We start from the raw sequence: 19,036 nt of genomic DNA, 5'->3' as shown, positions 1-19,036 counted from the left end.
GTTCTAGGTATGGGCTGTACTTGCTGCCAGTGAGTGAAATACAGAAATTGAGATGAGCCTTTTAGAACCTTAAAACAGTTTGACAGAGTGATTTTATATCTGTTGACTCTAATGATAAATTTTGGCTTATATTTATCTTTTTAAAATTTCATCCCCCTCTTCCCCCAGTTTGATTGTCTCAAATAAAAAAAATATTATAAAACTATCCTTTCACAAAAGGTAGAAATTTAAAGGGGAAAAGTTGACACAAAAGTGGTCCTCTTCTCAGGTACTTTGAGAAGCACCACTCTAAAGTCACAATCCCACCTGCCTTCCCCCCGAAAACTGAACTTTCACTATCCGCCTTTGAAGATCACTCCTTTGGGCTAAGTGGCTTCCTCAGCAAACACTTAAGGTCTGTGTCATCATATACAGGCAGTCAGTTTGTTGCAAAAAAGCTCTTTGTTCCTTATTCTCATTTATAACATTTGGGGAATTGTGGAACTTGTTGAGCTTACTGTCCATACCTTGTTAACATGGCTGTTTCATTTTGGTTGTCCTGGGTTCTGAAGTGCTTTTAATGAGCTGTGATGTTTGCAGATTTTAAGGACTGAAGGTTGCCCAGTAAGTACATAGTGGTCATGCTGTCTCCCTTTGATCGAATGTCAGTTTGCCTAGGTAATGTGATCTGTACCATAGTGCTTTTGGTGGGTGATAGGAGAAACAAGAGTAGAGACTGGTCAGGACTTAAGGGAGGTTAAATTTAAAGGCATTGCTGTTTACAAAGGAGAAAATTGTGGTTGAGTATTTTATTGAATATTAGAAAGTTAATTTAAAATTTTAAGTATTTTGAGTGTCAGCAGTTTAAGGTACTATTTTTTTAAATACATATTTTATTGATTATGCTATTACAGTTGTCCCATTTTTTTCCTCCCCTTTATTCCCCTCTACCCTGCAACCCCCGCCACCTCCCGCCTTAGTTCATGCCCATGGGTCAAACATGTAGGTTCTTTGGCTTCCCATTTCCTATGCTATTCTTAACCTCCCCCTGCCTATCTTGTACCTGCTATTCACGCTTCTTATTCCCTGTACCTTGTCCCTCATTCTTCCCCCTTTCCTCCCCTCCCTTCCGATCTCCATTTATGTGATTCTGTTCCTGTTCTAGTTGTTGCTTAGTTTTTTTGTTTGTTTGTTTGTTTTTAGGTTCAGTTGTTGATAGTTGTGAGTTTGTTGTCATTTTACTGTTCATAGTTTTTGATCTTCTTCTTTTTCTGAGGTAAGTCCCTTTAACATTTCGTATAATAAGGGCTTGATGATGATGAACTCCTTTAACTTCACCTTACCCAGGAAGCACTTTATCTGCCCTTCCATTCTAAATGAGAGCTCTGCTGGACAGAGTAATCTTAGATGTAGGTCCTTGTCTTTCATGACTTTGAATACTTCTTGCCAGCCCCTTCTTGCCTGTGAGGTTTCCTTTGAGAAAACAGCTTAGTCTTACGGGAACACCTTTGTAGGTAACTGTCTCCTTTTCTTTTGCTGCTTTTAAGATTCTCTCCTTATCTTTAACCTTGAGTAATGTAATTATGATGTGCCTTGTTGTGTGCTTCCTTGGGTCCAACTCCTATGGAACTCTCTGATCTTCCTGGACTTCCTGGAAGTCCAGGATTTCCTTGGCCAGATTGGGGAAGTTCTCTTTCATTATTTTTTCCAATAAGTTTTCAATTTCTTGCTCTTCCTCTTCTCCTTCTGGCACCCATATGATTCAGATGACAGACGTATAGTGTTGTATAGAGGTTCCTAAGCGTCTCATTTCCTTGAATTCTTATTTCTTCATTCTGTTCTGGTTGGATGTTTATCTCTTCCTTCTGCTCCAGATCATCGATTTGAGTCCCGGTTTCCTTCCCTTTACTGTTGGTTCCCTGTATATTTTTCTTTATTTCACTTCGCATAGCCTTTGCTTTTTCCTCCATTTTGTGACCATACTCACCCAATTCAGCGAGCTTCCAGATTACCATTGTTTTGAACTGTGCATCTGATATGCTGGCTGGCTGTTCATTGCTCACTTCTATTTTGGGGAGATTTGACCTGTTCTGTCATTTTGGCCATATTTCTTTGTCTCAGCACACCTGCAATGTTGGGATGGGCGGAGCCTTAGGTATTTGCTAGGGTGGGGCCACTCTGGTCGCTGAGTTGTGATGCTGTCTGTGGGGGAGAGGTCTGAGAGGGAACAGTGCTGCTTGCTCAGCTCTCCACTTCTCCATTACCCACAAGCAAATTAGGCCCTTCTAGTGCTAATTCCTGGGTGGGTGGGTTTGTGTACATTGTAGGACCCTGTGGGTCACTCCGATGGACTCTCCTATGAGGCTGGGAGTTTCTCCTGCTGCCACAACCCCCACGGGTTTTTACCTCCAGAGATTTTGAACCTTTCTTTTCCCGCACTGGAACTCCAGATTGCGAGGTCTGCCTCACTTCCCAGCTATTCGTCCCAGTTCATCAGCACGCAAATGTGGGACCGCCTGGCCCACCTGGTCCTCCAGCTGCCACCTTGCCACACGTCCTCTCCTCCCTGGCTGCCCATCTCTGCTCCTCCTGCCAGTCTGGATGAATGTTTCTTCTTTAGCTCCTTGGTGGTTTGACTTCCATACAGTTTGATTTTCTGGTAGTTCTGGTTATTTTTTGTTGTCCTTCTTTTGGTTGTATGAGGAGGCAAAGTGTATCTACCTACGCCTCCATTGTGGCCGGAAGTCCTTATAAAAATTTTTGCAACCATTTTGTCAAAATGTCAGCCAGGTTGTGCTAAAGCTGATTCTTCTGTCTGTCTGAGGTTGTAAGGCTCCTCTCGCTATTGTTCAATTGTTTGTTCCAGGTGATTTTCCCATAATTTAGTTGTAATTCCAGGTTGGTCCTGGGAGGAGGTCAGTGTGACTTCCACTCACTCCTCCGCCATCTTGCCTGTCCCCTAAGGTACTATTTTTCAATCCCAACAATAGTTCAGGGACAACTCACTTTCTTATGCTTTACAAATATATCAGATTTCTTTTTATTTCTTATGTAGTAACTCAAAGGGGCCTTGAACTAAATGGCATTATCAGTCCCACATGATGATTGAGTCTAATTTGGGATTCTGACCAGATCTAGATAAAGCTCTGTGCTTGTAGGGCTGCTGCTTGGTTCTTTTTTTGCCCTCCTCTCCCCGCCAAATACTGTTTCTTGAGCAGGGTTGGATAGACAGTTTAAAGTGGTCTCAGAGGTACCTACTTCCATTATGGATGAGAGCCTTACAATCAAAGAAAGAGCTATTATGAGACAATTTATGATAAATGTCAGGTTAGTTATACATAAAGGAAAAATATGTTAGGATACTTATAGGGACAGAGAAATTAACTATCAGCTCTGATGTCAGCTTGGTGTTAGGAAAGATGGAAAGAAACCATTCCAAGATTCATTAGTATTCAAGTTGATAGAAAAGTATGTCTTACATTAAGATACTGACTGTTCTGTTTCTGTGGGGTGGGTGTCATCCTGCAAACTGAAAGGTCACTGGTTCAATTCCTGGACAGGGCACGTGCCCGAGTTGCTGGCCAGCTCCCCAGTTAGGGGCGTGTGAGAGACAACCAGTGTTTCTCTACCTCTCCTTCTACCCCCCTCCTCCTTCCCTTCCCCTTTCTCTAAAAATAAATAAATAAAGTATTAAAGAAAAGATTGTAAATGAAAGATGTCAATTAAGGAACTCTAAATTGAGGTTTGTGGACACTAAGTGGATAAGTTGGAAGTCATTATCTAGGTGGGATTGTACTGAGAAAGAGGCCTGAAAGGCAGACTGATTAAGGCCAGTTTTTTGAATTTCTAAGTGAGGGGATTGGGTTTACCCTGTGCAGGCAGAAGGAATACATAATATGGTGGGGATGGAAGGGTTCTGGATAGACTAGGAAAATACATGTTTGTTTGTTTTTTTCTGCATACAAGCTTTATGGCAGTGAACTTACGTGGCTGATTGGAGTCAGAAGTGATTAGAAGTGGGGTACAAGATGGGGTCAGTGATGGATGGACAGCAGAGGTGCACTGGGCATAAGGATACAGTATGAAGGGCACCTTGTATTTATGACAGTATCATGTTAGCGAATAGAAGGCTGTATGACTGTGGCAGGTTGAATTGCACTTGCTCATCACTATGGGCTAAATTGAAAGTTCCTAAGCCAGTAATCTCATGTCATCACACACCATACACAGGTTTTGAAATACACAGGCACACAAGTGGTCTGTAAATAGGCATGTGCTGGTACATGCATGCTCATGTGCATATTTTATATCAGTGTATAAAACCCGGCCCTTTAACCAAATTTATTGCCATTTAAAGCAGGCCTGTGAGAGATGTAGAACCTTAATGAGAAAGAGTTTACCTGAAATAGGGTGTTTCCCTCTTTTGTTGCACAATTTTATTGCTGCACGTAGCTCTATATCCTTTGATCTCTGGTTAATTTGTTTTTAATTTTCTTTTGCTTCTACAGGCCCAGGCTGCAAGCACAAAGAAAGTTTGCTCAATCTCAGCCGAATAGTCCCAGCACAACTCCAGTAAAGATAGTGGAGCCATTGCTACCCCCTCCAGCTACTCAAATTTCTGACCTCTCTAAAAGGAAGCCTAAGACAGAAGATTTTCTTACTTTTCTCTGCCTTCGAGGTAAGACCGTGTTAGCAGTCAGTTTTGAAGGAACAGCCTAGCTGAAAGAAAAAGGAGTAACACCACACACAGCAGTAGATGTTAGCTCGGTCTCTGCTGCACACTTCTTTCAGTTTCCCAGCCTGCTCTGAGGTAGAGTTTAAAGTGAGAAATTGCACTGAGAATGCTGCTTGGGTCTTTATATTTCTCCTTCTGTTTTCATTTGACTCTTATTTTCTAAGTATAGTTAAACAGTGGAAATAATTGTTCGATATATTTGAGCAGGAGCAATGAACAAGAGTGCCAGGTGAGTATAAAATTTTGTGATAAAAGATGGATTTGGATATTCATGTCTGTATTTGGGAAAGTGTTTACTACAGGAACTAAGTTTTCTAACAGTTGTGAGGGAAGAATACAAAAAGATTGGCAGAGGGGTTCAGGAGACTCTTAATGTTAGAGAGGAGCTTTAGAAAGCCGTGAACTTGGAGAGAGTCCCTTTGGTGAGGTTAGTTGAGAGAAGATGAACAGGAGGGAAAGGCTTTTTGCGGTTCATCATTGGCTTGAGGTTCAGGTTTATGTACTTTTTTTTTTTTAAAACAACATGAAGTAAGTTATAGCAAGACTTAAGTACAGTGCAAAGAACATTTTCCTAAACTACTTGAGAGAAAATTTTCACCTGATTCCCCCTTTGCTCATTAACACATTAGTATATATTTGTTTAAAAATAAGGACAATCTATAACCAACAAAATTAGGACATTCACAATGATATACGAGGGGGAACCCCCCCCAACCCCAGAATTATCTTGAGAGTGGGCCCCTTGTATGTAGTACAGGCTTCACCGCCAGGTATGTGTTCTAGGAACCCATCTGTATCAGTTTACCAGCTGGTGTTGTTGTGAGAGGCTGCATTAGGCTTTTAGGCTTCAGTGAAACATTTTTTGGAAGACTTTTTTGAACGTATTTGCCCATTTCATGATGCGTGATTTACAAACATACCTGCCCATACTGTGTTGAGTGTTGAGCAGTTTTTTGCCCAAAACAGCATCACCCTCATGCCCCATCCTCCCTATTCACCTGGCCTTACCCCGAGGGACTTTTTTTTTGTTTCCCTGGATGAAAAAAGTCCTCAGAGGGAAATGTTTTGCTGATGTGGAAGAGGTGATACAAAAAATGACAGAAACACTAAAAGGCATCAAAATTGATGTGTTCAGAACTGTTTTGTGCAGTGGAAAAAACACCTTGATAATGTATTGCATCAAATGGAGAGCAGTTTAAAGGGGACTGAAGTTTAGACATGTAAGAATAAATACACAGTGTTTGTATAAATAAATTCAATTTTGGGGGGTTTCTCCCCTCGAGTCACTCCCCTGAAATGGAATTGCTTTGTATTTTTATGTTTGTGCTCTGATTTTCCAGTATCACATAAATTTCCAGTATCACATGAATAGTCGTTCCATTTTGTAGATGTCTTATCATTTATCTAATTTGTATTTATATTTAGATGTATTTCTCACTTTTTTGATGTCAACTGCTGATGATACCTGTCTTCACTTAAGTCCTCTGAAGTCTTTTTCAGGAGAAACTGACAGCTGGGAGTCCGATTACCACTATAATACCTGCATTCTAATTGTGCTTTTTCCTTTTTGGTGTGGATTGCAAACCAAATGGAGCTTGTCAGGGCTCCAGACTTAATGTTCAGCTTGAAGGAGTCCAGTCAGTCCATTACCCTTGGGTGACAGTGGGCAATGTTAGGGGTAAAGAAGGCAGTTTTTAATAAGCTCACTTTATCGGAATCAAATAAAAAATCTGGAAGTGATATTTGTTGCCAAGGATTACAGGTCATTCTTTTCCGCAGTCCCCAATTACTACCTTTAATCATCTTAGCACTAATTTGGAATATGGAAGAGAATAAACCTTGAAACAACAGGAAAGATGTTGGGAAGGACGCCGGGCTGGCCCAAGACCGGGTCATCTCTCCACAACTCCTTTCAGTATCTTCAGCGTATCCTTGGGTGGGGGAAACCCCCCGCCCCCCACCCGCACCCTTTATAAAACTGCGATTCGTGTAAACACATGAGCCAGTCAGTCGTTCAAGAATTATAAAGCTCTAGAGATTTTTTAAAAATCTGTTTTAAGGTACTCAGAGACCTTTTGGCTAAGTTTGGCGAGGCTCTCTCCTATCATGACCTAAAATTTCTAAAGGGAAGGGGAATGTAAATAGTAGAGTGCAGCAGGGCCTGAAGTGTTTGCTCGCAGTGTATTTATCTTCCAATAGCTGCTTTGAAGGGGGGTCCACTTGTCTCTTGCCAGAGGCATAATTAGTATCTTTCACTGATACATGGGGAGAAGTGGGAGAAGAGGGTATGTGCCATGTAAATTCATACCATCGTTCTATTTTCTGTCACCAGTCTTGTTATTCTTAATGAGTTCTGTCATCTTCCCTTTGTTCTGACTATGTTTATTAACAGATTAAAAAGCTTAATACAGTAGAGCAGTGGCAGGTTAAATGATTCTTTTATTTACATTTTTCTTTTTATGGGGCCCTGCAAACTAGGTGGATTCCCAAAGGGGATTCCTGAAACATGCACACACCTACACACAGTTTGTTCTTCTGACCTTGGGTGTTCCAGTTCTGCCTCGCTGGATGGAGGAAGTTTTCGGGGGGGGGTAGGGGAGGTGGGGTGGGGTGGGGGGAGTCTAGTTCAGCCTTTACGAAGCAGTGCTTTTTCTGTTTGGGGACTGCCTGCCTTTTGTTCCCTAGTCTTAGAGACTCTTCAGTGATCATCTGTCATTCAGTTGCTAATTAATTCAGCAAGCTCATATTGAATCTTTTTTATATGCTAGACACCTAGAAAACAGAGATTGGAAACAGGAAAGCAGTATCAGTGTGGTAGGTGGGAGAAACCATAATAATAAACATGAAAATGCCAGGGTGGAGGTGTGTACCTTGCCGGCAGGAAGCACGTGGCGCTGTGCTCAGTGCTGTCTGGGGGGCTGTAGAGAGGAGTGACACTGAGCAAGTTGTGTAGGAAGCGAGTGGGGCTTGGAAGCAGTTCTGCAGAAACCCCACCAAGGCATGGATTCATGTCGGGGTGTGTTGCTTGCAGTGCCCCAAGGTAAAACCAGGAAGTTGGGTGGGTCGGATTCAATGGGCCCTGGGCTACATATGAGGGCGCCACTGAGGTTCTTCAGCTGAGAGGTGATACAATATAACCTTTATTTAATAGGATGATCTGGCAGCTCATTGGAAGATGGGCTGAGGCTACAGGAAGGCCATCCCAGTGGGGTTATTGTAGGAATGCAGGCAAGAGTTCCCCCATTTGTAAGGTGGGTAGGCAGTGTCTGTCGCACACAGTTGCTGTGGAGTTAAACCAAAGCTAATGAGTGCGAAACAGGCCCGGGCGGCACCTGCGGTAGCCATCCCAGAACACTCACTCACTACTGCCCAGCACGCTTTGGCAGACACATAGAGGAAAGGAGGAGAGTTTGATTTGATACCTAGGAGGAACAATCTAAAAAGACCAGCTGAATAGACTGCAGGTAATAGAACAGTAGCATTTTCTCTAAAGAATGGCTTTGTTGGCAAGGAGCACATATTTTGATAGAGTACTGGTTTTGGGTATTGAGGACGATAAATTCTAAGTAGGGCACATGCAAAAGCCTGGGGTGATTTAGAGGTCACAGAATGAAAGGGGATTAACCTGCTAGAAAGCAATTAAGTAATCCTCCAATTGCAAGGAACACTATGGTGCTAATAATGTGCTTCCTTGAGCAAAATGGGAATGCTTTCTATTATATGAACTCTTAGGGGAGGAAGGCACAGGGTCAGAGTGGTACACAACTTTTTTTGATGGATCCTTCTGAGTGGTGTTGCATCTTAATTTTTGAGAAGATTAGCAGTGAAAGTTTGCTCCAAAATGGTGTGCTCACCGCCTTGAGGGTTTCAGTGGCCACCCTCTTGTCTCCAAATCAAACCAGCCTTATGTTACTCACGTGCTTGGCTTTTCAATAGAGTTTTGTTACTTGGCTGAGTTTTGCTGAGCAAGCGATTTATTTGCCAGGATAGTTCATCAGGCTAGTGAAGAAATAGGAAACCATGGAATTCTTAAGTGTGGAGGAGGGGAAGGATGGATCCTTTTTAATTGTTCTGTGGCCATCATCAGTTGTTAAGGCTCCAAGACCTTGTGCTCAGATGATTGACCTTAGTCCCAGCCAGATGGCCTCTGACCGGGCTGAGCTCTTCCCGAAGATAAGGCAGACACCCGCCCCGTCCCCGCCGCCAGTGGCTGCTAGCACAGCTCACAGCCATCTCTGGCCTTCTCCCTATTTTATAGAGATTCCCTTAGTAGTTTTTTCAGTCCTTCCTGAAAATCCATGTAGAAGGTAGATAAGGAAACAAAACTTTGAGTCGGGAGGATAGTATTGTTTTGTTTGCTGAGCCTCTGCTGGCTGCTGAGGTGTCATTATTCTGACAGTACTAGAGTTATTGGTATCCATGTCCTAAAGGCCAGACAACCTTTCCCACAGTGTTTGGGTTCCTGTAATGATTCGTGGACACTGCACAGTGAAGAGAGCATAGCCATAGGTGTTCAGAGAATGGCTCTGTGGTCTTGATGAAGTTATTTTACATCTTGTTCCATTTCTAAACCTGAAGGGCAAGAGTTACATAGATTAAACCCCTCAAGGCTGCTGTATGGTGTGATTTCTGCATTCATTTGAAATAAGGAGACCCAGAGACTACATTGTATTTGGTTGGATGGATATTTGTTTGTGTATGTTTTAAGCCACGTGTATAGACAATGATGTGAAAAAGATTGTAAGGGGAATGAAAAGATACTTGGTCTCATTGCTGCCAGCCAGGTCAGCATGGAAGGCGACATTGTTGGGAGGGAAGGTGGTTCGTTCTCATGGCTGTGTTTGTCATGTTAGGGCTCTTGGAGATAGAACTAGTGCCCAGATGTGGGGAATTTCCTAAATGTGGGGTCAGATAGACACAGCTGGGAGCACCTGGGCTTAGACCAGTGCCAAAGGGTTGTGACTGAAGAGAGGAGGCTAGTACTTCATTCCTTGTTCTTCCTTAAAGCTTTCATGGCTGAAGGTTTCTAACTCTTATATCTCTTTACTCCCACACTTATTCCCAAGTTCCAGAAATTGTAACTCTTGAATTCCTTGTGCATTTCCATACCTCCATAGGTTCTTGCCACCAGTGTGCTTACTTCCCATTTAGGAAAGCAGATTGGAAACAAATTGCTTCCCCTCTTAGCTACATAAAGTAACAGTCTGAATTTAGAGATAGGAGTTTTTGTCGCTGAAGCCATGTATTGGCCTAATAATTTCACGTAAGTGTGAGTCACTTACGATGCTTTTGCATATGTTGCCTCCCAGCTTTTAGGGCCATCACAGTATGCTCAATATACAGATAAGTAAACTGAGTCCCACGAGACAAGTAATCCTGACTGCTGCGCTGACACTGTGTCCTAGATTTTTGGGATCCATGTGGAGTCCTTTTCAGTGGTTGCATTGCTTTTTGGCATATGCACAGAAAAAGAAATTGCAAACCCCGGATGGGTCTCTACATGGGCAGCTCCTTCTCCTGTAAGGAATAGGGGTTCCCTTTGTGTTTGGCCTTTGGCCTGGGGGGTTGTTCCCCTAAGCCCTGCTGCATGTACTCCCGGTGGTGCCAGAAATAACTTTGGGTGAACATTTAAAAATTTTTGTTGTGATTTTTAATTATTACCTTTTCTTTAAGGCAAGTGATACTAATTTTCTGTTACAATGGAGAATTAAGTCATGAGTGGGAATTGCATTAAAAATAGAAGTCCATGATTATCTGGATATGGCAAATAATCTTGGGGTATATGGAGGCGAGTGAAGTTTGGGGAATCCTGTGGTAAATCCTTCCTCCCTTGTAAATAGTAAAGGCCAACCAGGAAGAGAGGGAGAGGTTGCCATTCTCTGTGCGCCAGCTGTCGTGTCACTGCATTTGCACGAGTGTTCAGGGTGAGTGGAGATGTCTGGTCTGTTTGGGTCCCTGGTGCCTAGAGCGTGCCCGGTACCTACAGAGTTGGATTAATGAACTCAGGCAGTTGTTGCAACTACTTTTTTCTGTGACTGTCTAGTTTCAATGGGTGGAGCTTTCCTGTCCTCTGACTTAGGAAATCAGTAAAATAACTATGCTTTTCTCCCCCTACACAGTCCCTCCCAGTTCACGCTGAAGTCTTATTTTTTAGTTTAGTATGATGGCAGGGGCCGAGTGCTGCTCATTCTGTTGGTGGGTCCTAAAGATCAATCATGAAAATGCCAACTCGGTTGGCCAGCCCAGAGTTTATTAGGTCAAGCTACAGAATTTGACTCCCCATCTAAATGACAGTGTGCAGGGAATCCCTTTAGGGCCTTTCCAAAATAGAGCCTAGCTATGTTTAGCTTGTTGAGATGAAGAACTGGTTGGGGGAGGGAAGATAATGGGAAGGAGGGTTGGTTGTATGTGCACATGACTCATGGAGAAGAAACCAATTTTATAGAAACCACAGCCCAAATTAGAGAAAGCAAGCTTTTGGATTAAGATGATTCCTGTTGTGGTTGTAACATACCACAGTTTGATTTTTGTCCAGATGAAAACATTTGGTTTTCACTTCAGTAAATATTGTGGAGACATTGCCAGCTAATTCTGAAAAGTAATGAAATACGGCTTTGGCAAAGCGCAGATGCGTTCTCTATTCCCGATTCCACTTATCAGATCCAAGTTCGGATTTTTTCCCACATTTTCTAATGCACTTGAATAATGAGGAGGGAAAAATCTGCCTGTAACTTTAATAGAAAACTACGTATATTAGATACACTTTTATAATTTATTGGATGTACCCCTCCCCCCAACCCACGCAATCCTTATACCTGGTAAGATGCCTTTTGTTAATGACTTCTCTGAAACTACAGTTTGTAAAGGAGACAAGTCATGTGGTCCTTGTCGTCAGCCTTTCTTGCTGTCATGAATGGGGCTTGTACCTTGTCTCATCCTCAGCAGGCAGAGTCTACCCTGAGAGCAACAGGGTGAGGCTCCAGTTGAGACCCGCTGAGCCCTTTCTGAGACCCCCTTGTTTTTACATCTTAGCTGGTGTTTTGCAGCAGGTGGTAGGTAAGCCCTGCTGTGGAAAGGGAAGGTCTTTGTTTTAAGGAAGCATTTTCAATTTGTAATCACCTCTCCTCCAGCTCTCTTAGACCAGCTACTGTTATCCCTGTAACTGCATTCGCCTTTTCTGGAATGCTGGACCCCCATGAGCTTTTTAAATGTTTGCCTGACCTGACATTTGGAGGAAAGATGTCAGGTGAGGCAAACCTTTCCCTAACAAATTTTTAGAGATGAAGTTTACCTCTTATGTGCCAGCATCTGTTAGTTGCAAACTATTTTTATTGACAAACACACACACTTCTATTTTCAGATACTAAATACTAATTTAAATTTCTGTTGACTTAGCATCAGTGTTATTATGTAATATACCCATTCACCCATTCTGTAATGAGGAATGTGGGATAATTTTCACCAGTGATAAATAGTCCAGGCTGTGCTGTTAGGGTCTTAAAATATCCTTTCCTTTGTGTTTATGTGTGTCTAGCAGATTTCTCTTTATAACCTAGATGATCGAGCTTTTATCTAAGCTAGGAAGAAATAAATACATTCCATATGAATGTTGTAACTAGGTTTGGCTTCTCAGATGCCTTTTGTTTTCTTTTATATATTTGAGATTGTTATATAGTGATTTTCTAGGTATTAGAATATAACAGTCAATGTTTCTCTGTCACCTTGATTATGAAATAAGAGATGATCTTACAGGTTCAGTCTCAATGAGAAGAAAGAAGCTGCTTTTGCAGTGCTGTGGTTTTTCCTGGCCCGGCCTGCTAGCTCAGCCTCTCGGTTACTTTACAGACATACATGCTACTGGGGCCTTAAAGGGGTTTACAGTGGCTACATGGTGACAGAGCTTTGGAATCTGTAGGATCTATTTGCTTCAGTTTGACTACAGGTATGAGGGGGCTCATTCAAATTCTGGCTTGTTCTCCTGGGGAGAAGCTAATAGTTCATGAGGTCACTCCTGATAGAGAGATTATGGATGGGCATTGCCTCCTTGAACGATACCTGAAAGGAGAGTGAAACCATATTCAGGGAGAGTGTTGTTCCCCATGAGTGGCACCTGCCAGATGGAAGAATGGGTGCCAGCCTGGTATTTGAACTAAGGGCTGTTGATAGGTAACTCAGCCCCCCCACCTGAAATTCATGATTACTGAGCAGTGATCTTCCTCTTCCACTTACCCCGAGTTTTCCTTCCCTTTATCACACTAGCCTCTCCATTCCCCATCTCATTTAAGCATCTCTCATTTCTGTTTCTTTTTTTGTTGGTGCTTTACCTTTAGGTCCAGACTAACATGTCAATCACCTAAGTAGAACCCAAATCACCTTTTAGTGGAAGGCAGTATGCTTTTGTCACCTGTGCCCCCATACTTAGAAAAAAAATTGTGTCCTTTTTGACTAGAGAGCCAGTTCCATCAGAAGGACTTTGTATTCTTCTAAGTTTAGGCTGAAGAACGAATCCTTCAGAACCCCTTCTATTCTTTATTGGTCATTTGTCTCATATTTTATTTTATTGATTTTTAAAAAAAATTATTGATTTTTAAAGAGGAAAACAGGAGGGTGGAGGGGGGCAGAAGATGGCCGGGGGGCGGGGGGCAGGGATGGACAGACAGACATCAATTTGTTGTTCCGCTTATTTATGCATTCATTGGGTGTTCTTTGTATGTGCCCTGATAGAGGATCAGACCTGAAACTTTGGTGTATCTGGACGATTCTCTAACCAGCTGACCTAACCAGTGAGGGCCTATCTCCTATTTTACATTTCTCTTATATTAGCCTCTGCCCTTCTTTTAGAATACCTAGCCACTTACTTAAGTTTATTTATATGAACTGCGAAGCTTTTAAGAAAAAATATCCATTTGTAAGACTGATTGTTTTCTGCTTTTGTTAAAGAAATCACCATGTACACTTTCTTTAGGATATTAACCAAACTTGGATGCTGAATTGAGCTTCTAGACATTTTTCCATTTTAGTTCTTGGGGGCATAAACGTAATGTTCTCTCCATCCTCTCCAAATCTTGAGTGTAAGGAATATCATTATTGCTTCATGCTGCTTACTCAACATTTGAGATTTTAAAATATCCTCAACAGATTCTGTATGTGGAAATTACTTCCCTGTTTCTTTTTCATGCACTCCATGTTGATTTTACCTGATCCTTGTTCTCTTGGAACAGATTATTTTTATGAGTCTTACTTTTCCCCGTTTTCACATTACTCCCAAATGGCCTTAGTCTCAGAGTTGATTGCATTTTCTGCTGAGGGGAAAAAGAGGAAGGCTGAAGAGGGAGGAGTGACGAATTCTCACTCCCTGAAAGAACGCCTTAACCCTGCTTCCCTCCAACAGATGGCAGAGTCCACTGCGCAAGTTATAGCAGGGTCTGCACAAGAGCCTGCTCTTTTTGATACTGACCCAGCTTTCTGATTTCACCCACTAGACATCGATATTTTGATCTCGAAGGAATTTGAAGAGATGATTTAACTTATCCCCTCTCATTTTACTGAAGAGGGAAATTGAACTGCAGATTTCCTAACTTGCAGGTGTTGAAGTTCCCCCGGTGTCTGTCTGGTAGCGTGTAGCATGTGTTGCTCACGCCACGTTGCATGCTAGGGTGAGTGTAGCCTATGGTTAATTTTTTTTTCCACACAGAACTCCTTCTGAGTGAAATAAAAAAAGTTCCTCCTGTTTTTTTAAAGTGCTTATGCAGTTAGATTCAGGAGACAGGGCCCCAGCAGCACGGTGTGTTACCCATGCGTGGGAGCTGGGGTGAGCGATGACTCCTTTTTCCTAGTCACAGCCAGTCTGGTGGTGATTGTAAAACCACTGAGAACAAGAGTAAGGAACATGTTCCCGTGGAAATATGACTAGCTATTTCCTTTTTCTTTACTTTTTTCTCTGATTAAATGACTTCCTCCAAAGCCTCTGTCCGTTTTAATGACTTTTCTGTTGAAACCTGCCTCCAATTGGAAGTGATCAAAGGGCAGGGGGAACCAGTCCCCCCAATGTTGGAAATGGCTTCTGTCAGACTGTATCAAATTCTGTCATCCACCGAGGATTGATGGATTGATTGATCGATCGATCAATAAATCGATTACTTTTTGCAACATACATCTCTTTGGAGTTTCATTTCCACCCAGTGGTGAGACCCACATTACTTTTGGTGGTTTTGAATATTGTTAGGTCATGACTGCGACAAAAGGGAAGGGGACTTGGAGGTATTTGTTCTGTTGCATTTCTGCAAGATGGGTGCTTGGTTTGCCACTTCAGCTTCCTGCTGCTGCTCATTCATTCCCATCTTCTTGTTGGAGCATGCCATTCTGAATTTGGATGGGAATGGTTTTGACCATTGCTTTTGCAATGTGAGATCCCCATTTGGGAAGGAGATCAGATTGGTTACTTATATCTTTATTGGTGTGTCTGGAGTGTTAGCTCGTTCACAGTAAAGTGGGCAAGAGAAGATATGAATTTCAAATATTTATTACTTCTTCTGCTACTTGGCAGTAGCTCTCCCCAAAATATTTTATGGGAAAGAAAATTGAAGCTGTTGCTGGCTATAACACAGAATGGTCTCTTGTCTTTAACACTATAGGTAGATGTTTTTATTTTACTTATTTATTTTTTGGTTCTGTTTTCTTTCTCAATTCAATTTTTGGTGGTCATTCCCTCACCCCTGGAACTATTCAGATGAAATTTAAAACTTTTGCTTTTATGTTTAGTGAATGGCATCCTGTCCCTGCTGGGGGATGCAGGTGGGAGGTATTTCCTGTGGATATTTGAAAAATAAATAAAAAATGGCAATAGAGAGTAACATTTTGTTTTGTCTGCTCAGTCATAAGGACTTAGGTGTATAACTTAGTCGATGTCTCTATTTGTAGTGCTTCTGTAAGGGGAGAGCGTCCAGGCCTGTGTTCATGAGCCTTCTTTCTCACACCTCCCAGGTTCTCCTGCGCTGCCCAACAGCATGGTCTATTTTGGAAGCTCTCAGGACGAGGAGGACGTCGAGGAGGAAGATGATGAGACAGAAGATGTCAAAACAGCCACCAACAATGCTTCATCTTCATGCCAGTCAACCCCCAGGAAAGGAAAAACCCACAAGCACGTTCACAATGGGCATGGTAGGTTCAATGTTGATTTTTTTTTTTAAAGATTTTATTTATTCATTTTTAGAGAGAGGGGAAGGGAAAGAGAAAGAGGGAGAGAAACATCAATGTGTAGTTGCCTTTTGCACCCCTATTACTGGGGACCTGGCCTGCAGCCCTTTGTTTCGCAGGCCAGCACTTAATCCACTGAGCCACACCAGCCAGGACTGTTGGTTTTTAATTTTAAAAGAAAAAAAAAGATAAAATCCAAAGCTTTGGGTGAGAGAGCTGGACAGATCATTTGTCGAGAAGATGAAGGTGAAGGCTGATAGCTTGTTAGTAGTAAAACCAGTTCTGGATACTTCTCTAAGTGCAAGACACTTTAAAGGCAAGGAGGTTATAATATAACAGCATAGTCAAGTCTATTCTAGATCAATAGATTGTCAAGATGAGTATGGATACTGTTATGTTGTGGAGATGATGATAAATTACTTAAGAGCTTTAGTTACTAGGAATCAGAAGAGGTGCCATCAAATTGGTGGTGGCTAGAAAGATTTCATGAAGAAAGATTTATGATCAAGTTATTATGATTTCAGCAGGTGGAGCTAGTGTAGAAAGGAAACCCTTATTCAAGATATGAAATCAGGTAAATGCAAGTATATTACGAACTAGACTTTTTTCTGGAGTGCTATCTATGTACAGTGTAGGAGGAGGAATAGGATAAAGGATTGGATGTCAGAGAGAGCAAACCATTTAAGTTGGCTTAAGTAGAAAGAACCCAGTGGTTTTTCAACAGGAAAGTGACTTAATTGGAGATGTGTTCTGAAAAGATTAAACTGGCACTGATTATGAGGATTAAATAGAGGGAAATGATTTGAAGAAAAGGAAGCACATTGGAAGGCTGAAATTGTGGGCGATTACCTGATCAAAGTTGGTCATGGCACTATAAATAACAGGGATATCAGCACAAAAATGAGATGGTAGATAAAGAAATATGGCAGGGGTGGCGTTGAAAGGACATGGAACTAATTGAATTAGCATCAGGTAGGGGAGAGAAGGTAAGAAAAGGAGAGAGGGTGCAGCAGTGACAATGGGGTAGGGAGCTATTATGGCTGTTTTCTCTTAAACTCCTGCCAGGAACTCTGCTAGACCTCAGAGGTCAGAGTTTGTGTAGGGCTCAGAGACCCTGGGAGGTAGGGAGCCTCTGTGTGCAACTGGCAGAAAGTTAGTGCTGTCGATAGTAAGAGGGGCAAAGGAAAGTCTCTCTGCTCCATCCCCCGACCCCCAAACCAGCCCCCACCACGGCTGTGCACTGAGTACTTTGTGTCTTTCTAGACTCAGTGGGAAATGGAGGTTTGGGACAAGCATAGCTTCGACATCATGGGAATCTGTCTGCCTCTCATTTCTGTTGGACTTTCCTACTTTGTCAATTTAATGATTGTTCATCTTTCCCACCTCTTGCTTCTAGCAGTTTTTAGGTGGCCTATAAACATGGTAAAGTTGTGGACCCCCCCTTTAAAGATCTTGTAGTTTAGTCGGGGCAACGGGATTAATAATTCCAGAGCATAATGTGCAATAGTCACTTATTTTTCACCTTTCAGGAAAAAGTTTTTTTTATCTGTAGCTGTGGTCATCAGGTAATCTTGATAGTTGAAAGAGCTGCACATATGAGTTGGAATACAGGTACAGATGTAGAGATGACCTGTGAAATTCCACATAAACAGTGGAATGTGGAATATTGCGTAGTTGCGGAATGCTGGCACATTGACCCTGGCCTAGGGGGTGTACTTCGGCGCCACTGGGATCCACAGGGAGCATTGAGATCATATGCCCAGTTGGACAGGAGGAAGAATTCAAATGTAGAGAATAAGGAGTTGTTAATGATTTTAGATGTGGCAGTAAGATGAAATAGATCAAGTTCAGAATGATTCCTCCAGCGACAGGGTTTAGTCTGAAATGAAAGGAGAGATGAAATGAAACGAGAGTCCAAAGATTCCAGCCAGGAAAGAGCAGATGAGAGGCTGGACTTAAGAACATACAGCAGTTCAGATGAATGTGAAAGGCATTTTGAAGCAAAAATGATGAGCTTTTCACAACTGCCTGGAGAGGCAAGGTTGAAGGTTGAAGGTACTGGGAAGGGAGGTCATTTGGGGGTCGTTCAGAACTTTATGATTTGTTGAACTTGTGGTGATGGTGGTGAAAGGCGGGAGAGGTACTGAGACTAGACTAGGAATTTATTATTACAGAGCTGCTAGTTGAAGCAGTCAGAATGGATGAGATTCCTGAGATAGAATGAAGCAAGGAGGGAGCCTAGTAGGGATTTAAAAAAATAAAAAAATAAAAATCTTGAGCCCTGGCTGGTGTGGCTCAGTGGACTGAGTGCCAGCCTGTGAAACAAGGCGTCGCTGGTGCAATTCCCAGTCAGGGCACACGCCTGGGTTGAGAGTCAGGTTCCCTGTAGGAGGCGCTTGAGATGTAACTGCACATTGATGTTCTCTCACTCTCTTTCTCCCTCCTTTCCCCTCTTTCTAAAAATAAATAAAAGTAAAATCTTGAGAAGGCATTTAATCTTGTAGCTTTACTTTTGGTTTAATATGAACCAAGAGTAAAAATGAATGAAACATGAAGTTAGAGTCATATCTGTTAGTCATATGGTTAGTTCATCAGTACTGTATCAGAATGGGTTTGTGGTTGGTAGGCGAATCCACCCGTCATGTTAACTGGAGGCATTTAACCCCACATGTGCTCGGACTGCTGTGGTTAGGTACTCAGCTCCCTTCTTTTTATAGCTTATTTGAGCTTACTGGTTGACTCAATAATTTTCTCATAGATTCAACTCTCAGTGTCAGAAAATACCATCTTTTGTGTGCGTGGATATTATTTATCTTTAATTCTGATTTTGCATGAGTTGCAGGGTGGTGGTATGAACAGGCAGTGAGTGTTTAACGGAAGCCGGTTTCAGGGAGTTTCGACGAGGGTGGGATGAGGGTAAAGGGATTAGCTGAGTTCTCACGGAGGCTCTCTGCTTTGACCACTGTCATTTTCGTAAATACAGAACAAACATTGGCAGCAGTCCCCATGGCAGCTAGAAGTTGTCTTTCCTGCTTTGCTTTTGCCAAGACCTATTTCTTTATAAATGTAGGGCAGGACCCCTTGAAATTCCTTGCAGTGGGTACCCATCAGCTATAAAAAGGATGT

The 19,036-nt window shown here is 42.2% G+C and overlaps 1 protein-coding gene across 3 annotated transcripts in view; it reads left to right on the top strand.

Annotated features, from left to right (window-relative positions):
* The window catches only part of JARID2 (jumonji and AT-rich interaction domain containing 2), a 245,285-nt gene that overhangs the window by 178,663 nt on the left and 47,586 nt on the right, over nucleotides 1-19,036 (top strand). For all 3 annotated transcript variants that reach the window (XM_054591874.1, XM_054591876.1, XM_054591875.1), the window contains 2 exons: nucleotides 4,488-4,657; nucleotides 15,698-15,874. In XM_054591874.1, coding sequence (XP_054447849.1) covers nucleotides 4,488-4,657; nucleotides 15,698-15,874 — 347 coding nt within the window. The remainder of the gene's footprint in view (nucleotides 1-4,487; nucleotides 4,658-15,697; nucleotides 15,875-19,036) is intronic.

Source organism: Pteronotus mesoamericanus, unplaced genomic scaffold (assembly GCF_021234165.1).
Source record: "Pteronotus mesoamericanus isolate MK-2021 breed Mesoamerican mustached bat unplaced genomic scaffold, CSHL_Meso_final scaffold_31, whole genome shotgun sequence".
Taxonomy (NCBI): Eukaryota; Metazoa; Chordata; class Mammalia; order Chiroptera; family Mormoopidae; genus Pteronotus; species Pteronotus mesoamericanus.
Note: the sequence above shows the minus strand (reverse complement) of the source record. Positions and strands in the feature narration are given on the sequence as shown.